The 8,406-nt window shown below is 41.0% G+C and overlaps 1 protein-coding gene across 6 annotated transcripts in view; it reads right to left on the bottom strand.

The window, feature by feature from the left end:
• Positions 1 to 1,344: 1,344 nt before the first annotated feature.
• Positions 1,345 to 8,406, bottom strand: part of LOC111033972 (FK506-binding protein 5-like) — an 11,939-nt gene continuing 4,877 nt past the window's right edge. The window contains exons 2-5 of one of the 6 annotated variants that reach the window (XM_022314956.1): positions 7,001 to 8,200; positions 5,273 to 5,346; positions 3,780 to 3,986; positions 1,345 to 1,535 (exon numbers count right to left, since the gene is read on the bottom strand). In XM_022314956.1, coding sequence (XP_022170648.1) covers positions 1,529 to 1,535; positions 3,780 to 3,986; positions 5,273 to 5,346; positions 7,001 to 8,071 — 1,359 coding nt within the window. In that variant the 5' untranslated portion in view covers positions 8,072 to 8,200 and the 3' untranslated portion in view covers positions 1,345 to 1,528. Of the gene's footprint in view, positions 1,536 to 3,747; positions 3,987 to 5,272; positions 5,347 to 7,000; positions 8,201 to 8,406 lie in introns of all 6 variants that reach the window. The other 5 variants (XM_022314957.1, XM_022314958.1, XM_022314954.1 and 2 more) reach the window with 5 other exon arrangements.

Raw genomic sequence — 8,406 nt, 5'->3', positions numbered from 1 at the left:
TTATTAAATTTCCTAGAGAATAAACTTTAGAGGGTATTCGGAAGAAAAATGAGGTGGATATTGTAATAATTAAGTACGTTTCATGTCTTTGTGCTATATTAATCGTAATCGTTGAGTACGAATTACTTTTATAATGGCAAATATTGTTTTCGGCTGGTTTCCCTATTCAGACGGGTACGAAAGTTTTTCTAAAAGTCCATCGTATGTAAGCAAATCATACATAATAATATATCTATTAATTTTTGACGTCTATAAGTTACAATACAAATATTTAAAGAGATGGTGAGAAGAACTGGAAACCTTCCGATTGAATGTTTAAGATTGAAAACACTGTGCCCAAAAAAATATAAGTACTGAAAAATGTCAACGTGTTATTATGGTTGGTGGTAAAAAGTACCAAGGTTTTCAAAACCGTAGGATTTCAATGGTCTAACAAAAACAAACTACACTCCGTAGTCCGTGGAGTACCTACACTCTAATAATTATTCAAAATAATAATGTTTTTTTTACCACTGGTCTACCCTGTGACCCACAAACGAGTTTACTCTCATACTGAACTACAGTAATAAAAAATATCAATTTTAAAAAATAATAACAGATTAGCTTTCGTACACGAGTAGCTCTCGCTCCCGTGTTGGCAATCCCACGAACTAGCCACTGTACCAAATATAACTAACATAACATTTATGTCATAAATCGCAATAATGCTACACTTAGGATTCAAGCAATACATGTATATAATATAGAATTCTCATTTTTAACTATATTATTATACATATTTATTATTATTAATACTAAAAATATAAATCATTGATAAGTTGTTCGATGAAGACAATGCGTGTACAATAATATCAAAATCCTGCAATTTTAATTAAAAACGAAAAGGAAATACAAACAACAACAATAACAATATAGTAATAATGTATATAGCCTATAGCAATGAAAATATTTGATAAAAAAAGATTATTATAATATATTATTATAATAAATAAATGGCTATAATTGTATTGTTCTTATTAATTTTTTATAGAATATGTTAAAAATGCTTTACTCCGCTTGTACTATTATACGAACGTACCGAACATAGACGTACATAGTAAAATACTAAAAAAATTACTTAAAATTACATACACATAAATATATGTATTTAAATAAAAAACAAAACTGACACTGTCTTAAGTGGTTACTGGTTTCTTTTTGATATTTACAATTATAAACGTCAAGACATTAACATATAAAATATATATATTATATATATGTGTTCAAATTATATATATATACATAATATTATGTATATAATTTATATATATATATACGAGAGTGAAATTGTCTGGATATTAGTGAGTTCCAATGTATAGTGTTTTGTCCTTTTAAAAATGTTTAGAGATGAATTCTGAGGGAGGCGGATAGGTAAATTGGCCGTCCTTTTGCGATTTTTTTTCTTCTGTTTTTTTGAGTAAGATGTGGACGACACGTAATTTTAGGTTTTTTCTTTTTGGTTTACAATTGCCACATTGGGTTCCTGGGGTTAATACCTTAAATTAAAAATAAAAATACATTATTCATCACTTTCGATATTTTTTTTGTTGTTTTTCAAATCTTGGTCTATTATGCGTATTGTGTAATATAATATACTACATACACAGCGGCATATACATGTTATATTATATTACTATAAGCATAATAAGGGGTACAAGTCATGGGTATAAGTAAGAAGCCTGTGGCCGTTATGTTAAGATGTTAGGTATATGTTGAACTGGCAGTGGGGCTAAATGTGTTCCTTGTATTATCGTAACAGCTCTCAATATGCTGGAATTGAATCTTAGGTGGATACTCACGGAGTAGGTAAATCAAGCATCAGACGGAAATCAAAAATCAAAATTAATGGGTTTTTGTATTTTGTTCAAAATTATTATTATCATCGGGCTATGTGCAAGGCTCAGTAAAAAGCACTATGACACACATCTCGTTTACTTTTTACCATTTTCAAAACTTAGAACAAATATAATAAGCGTTTCCGTATTTTTTTTTTTTTTTTTAATTATAAATTGGCGAGATTATATTTTTATTTTTAAAAATCCACAACTACTCGGAAAAAGACCATTCATCACCAAAACCACGTACAGTTTTTTCTGTCTTACATTCAAGCAAGTTCTTTGATTTAAGATATTAAGGTACCACATAAACACACACGCACACCACCCACAAGTTAGTACTTAGTATGGTGCACATAATATTATTATGATATTGTTATTATCGTCAACACAGGCGTGATGTCAGGATACATCAGTTATCTTTCCGTCTCGGACAACACCATTGTTATTGTCAATAATATACGTATACGAAAAGAGAGAAAACCGAAGGAGAACAAAATGGTTTAAAGACACGAGCTGCAGCAGCGGCGTCGGTAAAAGAGGAGATTAACACACCAACCCGAACGTCTTTTATTTATTTATTTATTTATTGTTTTTTTTTTTGTTTGCACGGCTATAATAATTGTTACGGAAATTTACGGATACCCAACTACTATATGAACTACCAGGCTGGCACGCAAGCCCCAACATCCCTCTCTGCAAGCCGTCTTTGCAAGACGTGTGCCGTACCGCCGCCAAAGGACAAACGACGCCGCGCCCCGTCCGCACACACACGATCCCTTAAATTTATAGAGTAATAAAACTGGGGTGAAAAAATAAAACTTATCCCTGAGTCCATTAAAAGAGCCGCGGTAAACGATGAGAACAAGCGACTAAAACACTGGACATCGTATACACGCGGGCAGTGACATGGGTATCATTATTATTATTATGCGAGGCCGGGCACGAGCGTTATTATATTTCGACGAATTGCATCTGACGGTTTTCGCAGGACACGTTTTTGAAATATTATCGAGTTAAATAACGATAATCGCGATACCACGAAAATCGATTCAGCTTTTTTTTCAAACCGAAAAACGTGCAAAAAAAGGTCGTCGAAACCGTGAAAAAAACTTTTTCCCTCTTTAAAACCCCACAGTTCTCTACTGCCGACGACGCGATCGTCGTGTTTGTGTGTTTACTCAACGGCAACGCAGCATAGTAATATTATATATTGTTATTATTATTATTATAAAGTGTGTCGCGGAGATGAGAAAAAGTCGACGAAATCACGTGTGTTTGACGAGTGGCACGCACGGGCCCGGCCCTTTATAGACCGATAACAATAATAATAATAATAGACGGTCGGTAAACATTGCGCGGTGGCGGAGGATGATCGTGAAGGGAAATAAAAATTGCAATAATAATACTGCACGTAAACTTGGGACGTATATAAATATATAAGACAACAGTATGAAAATTTTTTTCGCGCGCGTTTATCAAATGCTGTTCGGGAGAGTCTTTTAATGTTCACGATGATCGATGTGCGTGTGATATGTGCGGCATACTGCGCCTATATAATATATATATAAATAACCGATCGTGTATGCCTGGGCAAAAAAAAAAGTGACAAAACGTAAGCCCTAAAAAAAAAATACGCACGCCGCACACACTCTTCTATACGTATATCTATGTATACAATGGGTGTATATCGTGGCGAAAAAAGTCGCTAATGTTGCCGCTGCTGAGAATGTGATTTATCGGAATTGGCGTCGTAAAACGTTACGTCGCGGTGTCTGGCGAGTGTAGGTTGCAGGGTTAGGTTGCGTTGTTATTAGAACGTTATTATTGTCTAGTGAGGAGGATTTCTCGGGGACTGAGCAAAGTCTCTCGCCTTGTCTAGTATGTACGATGTCGTCGGTGCACCTGCTATTATACGGCTTGTACAGGTTTCTGTAAGAATTGTGCCTCAGTATTTTCGAGCTCGGTTGTGTAGTGGTGGTGGTGGTGTTTGTGACCATGGTTGTGGTTAATGACGGTTTGCAATCCTTACACTTATTCCTTGAGTGCGTGGATAAATCCAATGCCTGCGGCTCCATCAGCGTGGCCGTCACCATGGTGTTGATGAAACTGCTGTAACACAAAACATAAACGGCGCCGTTAAAATCGCTGCACAGCTAAACAAAATAATATTAGCATTTGCTGCATCGTCTAAACCTAATCGATTCACGTTAATAAATATGCTATTACTATTAGCAATGTTCGCGGTTCGATCGCGTAAGTATAAGGCACTCAAAAACGTGTCGATGATCATAAAATCGACAACATATAATATGAATTTTCAGCGAATTTTCGGCGATTTTATTTCAAGCCTCGATGCACAGTTGTACATTATTATGATATTATTGTCCATATCATACTATCGATCGTACACGACGACGATACAAAAGTACGAGCAAGGTGCAATGAGCACGTCGCCGACGCGTCGTCCTCGTTATCGAGCGATTATAGTAATAGTGTAATATAATATATTATTGTATTATTATTATTATTGTTGTTGTGTATCACGCGTGGCCCCCACCCTGTCCGACGCGTCTGACCTCGCAGTCCGAAAAAAATTTACGATAACGATACCGTCGCGTCGTCGTCGTCGTCGTCGTCGAGTCTCGACAAAGAAAAGAAATCCGATGGTAAGAAAAAAAAATAATAAAACCCGATCGCCGCAACCCGTCGTCGCCGTCTACTTAATATCGTGTGATGTAGCGTATACGAGTGCGACTCGGTTTTATCAGACCGCGTCAAATAATAATAATAATAATAATAATAATAACGGCGGCGGGATAAGACTACACCCATATCATATACGTATTAATATAACATAACACCGGTGTACGATATAAAATAATAATATTGTTTTACACAATAGATCGATCGACCCGAAATCGAAAATCTCGACCGCCGATCTCGTGTGTCGGTGTCGGCGACTGCGGCAGCGGCGGCGGTCGGTCGGTCGGTCGGTCGGTCGGTCATTGGATTTTATTATTATTATTATATTATGCGCCGCGGCTCGGCACGACGACCGCGACGGCGACGCAGTGCCCCTCTGGGCACTCCTCTTCCCGCCCCTCGCTGCTGCCGCTGCTCCTCCGCGCGCCAGTTCCGAAGCGACGAGACGGCCGCCACCGCCGCCGCCGCGCCGCTCCCGCAAACTCGTCGCCGGCGAGGACGACGTCACGCAATTATCGCACGAGACACGCGGTTCGTCGTGGTCCGCATTCGTTTCTTTTTTCGTCGTATTATATATTTTTTTTTTTTCATCTCGTTCCTTCTCGTTATTTTATTTTATTTTACCTCGCCGTAACGCTGTACGCGCGGCGGCGACGCGCGATACACAACCCAAACGCGTTTAGCGAAATTACCTGGACTTGTTGTAGGAATTTTCCGCCGTGAAATTCGGAGTTAGAAAGCTGACTGAACTTGGTAGCGGAGCCGTCTGCAACAGAAATAAAAAAAAAATACAACGGTTAGGTGACTGTGGTCAACGTGTTTGCAATGCAAAAATACGAAAAACGTATTATTGCGTGTGTACAATATAACTAATAACTAATAGCGTGATGCCATGTACGGTCGGCAGTTATATAAATCGGCGCTCTGGCCGCGAGTGTGTGCGGCGCGGTTGCGAGGGGGAGGGGGTGGAGGACAAAAAGGAACAAAGTCGTCGTCGTCGGTCATCATCGCGATCGGTGCGGTACGGTGCGCTGCATGTGCGTGTGTCACGGTGCACACACAATTATAATATTATTATTATAACGAGAGACTCGCGGGGCCGCGTTTCAGCGAGCGATAAATATTTGTTTTGCGCGGCGCACGCACGCATAGGTATGCGGCGCACAGCGATCGTTCGTTAAATAAAAAAAAAAAACATAAAAACCTCGCGATAATAATTATTACACGCGGCCCCGAGACTATATTATAATATATTATTATGGTCCTCGTCGTCGTTATTGCACACGTGTGTGTATGGGTGTGTGCGTGCGTATAAATAATGGTTTCGAGATAATACGGTTTAACGTGCGCTGGTCGCGCATACAGTAACGTTTTCCTTCTTTATGTATTTTTTTCCTCCCGGTTATAAAGCGAAGTAAAGGCCAGCGGAAAAAAAGGAGGAAAACTTCGAAATGGTATATTGTGTGTGTGTGTGTGTGTGTGTGTGCGCGAGAGAGGCGCGCCAGTAATAATAACGTTGACCGTCGTCGTGTGCGGTGCGCTCGCGAGTATTTACACGTGTGTGTGTGTGTGTGTGTGTGTGTGTGTGTGTGTGTGTGTCCCTCGCACACGCCGTAATAACCTAAACGCGTATATAATATATATAGCATACATATGGCACGGCGGCAACGACAGCGTCAAAGCGTATTTAATAAATATATATATATATATATTATGCTATATACACCCGAAAGAGTGTGTGACGTGGGAGTGTATGTGTGTGTGTGTGCTTGTGTTCGTGCGATCGCATGTATACGACAACATATATGTATATATATATGCGTATATGCACACAGTGGGCGGGTTGTGGGTAGGGTACGGGGTGGAAAAAAGGCGCGTACGAGTATTATTATACAGAAAAGTAAAAAGGTTTTTTTCCTCTCTAGCTGCGCGTGGAGGGTTGTTAATATATATGTATATGTACATATAAACTACGTATAAATCTCGTGAAACCGACGACGACGACGACGACGACGATATGCGCGTCGGTTGTAAAAATTTTCGAAAAAAAATCGTATATATTATTATACACATTATAATAATACATAATATATACCCCACACACCCAAAATAAGACGGCCGGACGTGTATAATATTTTGATGCGTTGTGTGTGTGACCACCGCTGAAGAAGCGGTGAGGGGTGGAAAAGGAACTCACAGAGTCAAAGGACCCGTACCGACCCACCGGAACCAAGCGTGGATGAGTGTACTGACAAACAAAAACCGTATACAATACACGCTGCACACACACACACACACACCCACAATACTATGATATTGTGGTATTATATTATATAGGTTCAGATTTATTATATACATGATATATAATATAATTATTTTATTGTATATTAATAATAAGCAATAACACATGGATGACTCACCTGCAATGGGGACGGGCCAAAGTAATTGTTGATCTTGTTTTGAATTTCAGCGGGGCTCAGCCTGAGACTCGCATGATCGGCGGCCGCTGCGGCTGCGGCGGCGGCGGCGACTGCTGCGGCGGCGACGTTGCTGCTCTTGAGGCCGCCAAGGGACGACATATTGTGATGGAGCGGGTGATGGGCAAGCTGCGTCAAATGATGTTGCAGTTGTTGTTGTTGCTGATTAAGGCTGAGACCACCATTGAGACCACCATTGAGACCACCGTTGAGACCGCCGTTGAGACCGCCATTTAGGCCGGGAACGCCATGGGCACCGCTGAGTGCAGCTGCGCTAAGACCGGCAGTGAGACTTGCGTTGATACCGGCACTGAGACTTGCGTTAAGACTCGCGTTAAGACTTGCGGTGAGACTAGCGTTGAACCCGGAGCTGAGACTTCCGTTGAGCCCGGAGCTGAGACTTCCGTTGAGCCCGGAGCTGAGACTTGCATTGAGCCCTGCATTGAGACCAGCGTTAAGGCTGGCATTAAGGCCAGCGTTGAGACCGCCACCAATCAGACCACCACCGAGCAAGCCACCACCAACATTGTTGTTGTTGTTCAAGCTCAAAGTATTGTTGAGCTGTTGTTTTTTCAGCTTGAGTTTATGATGATGCTGTTGGTGGTGATGAAGTCTCTCGGGACTGCGGCGAATTGGATTGGATACGCACGGATCTGGGCTGCTGAACCTTGACAGACTACCCTCTCGCTCATCTGTGTACGTCGATGAGTTGTTGTCTGAGCCGTCGACAGAAAATGATTTGGAATTGTCGTCAGACTTGTAGCCGTCGGATGACGTGGACGAAGACTTTGACTTCATCTCGTTATATTTGGCCTCTGCCTTCATGACGATGTCTTTGTTCTTAAACCAGCCGCGAAACGTGGACTCGGCCACGTGTAGGCTCCTGGCCACCTCGGCCTTTGAACAACCAGTCATCTTGATGCGGACCAGCGCATCCACCTTCTGGTCGATGGTGAACAGGCGCTTTCCGTTGCTGTATGTAATGGGCGAGTCCTTCTTCAGACCCACCTCCATGACGCGTTCAGTGCGTTTTTATATTATAAAAATGATAGACAATTTGTTCGAAAGTGGTCTTTAAACAGACCACTACTTCTTCCGCTACTCGTACTCCTGCAGGGGTACGTCGTCGACTATATACACAGTCTGAAAAACGAAAAACAAAAATCGACGCACGTCCGTATAATGCTCGTTCACATAATGTGTACACATAATACATAAACATAGTAATAATAAGGGGAAAATAAATATCGCAGCGTCGCGTTTTCACCCCTCTCCGGGTGAAAACGCGGGGGTCGGGGACAGAGAAGAAAAAATAGTTGCCTCCCCCGAGAAACCCGGGTGAGCGGGCG

This window comes from Myzus persicae, unplaced genomic scaffold (assembly GCF_001856785.1).
Source record: "Myzus persicae strain clone G006 unplaced genomic scaffold, MPER_G0061.0, whole genome shotgun sequence".
Lineage (NCBI taxonomy): Eukaryota > Metazoa > Arthropoda > Insecta > Hemiptera > Aphididae > Myzus > Myzus persicae.
Note: the sequence above shows the minus strand (reverse complement) of the source record. Positions and strands in the feature narration are given on the sequence as shown.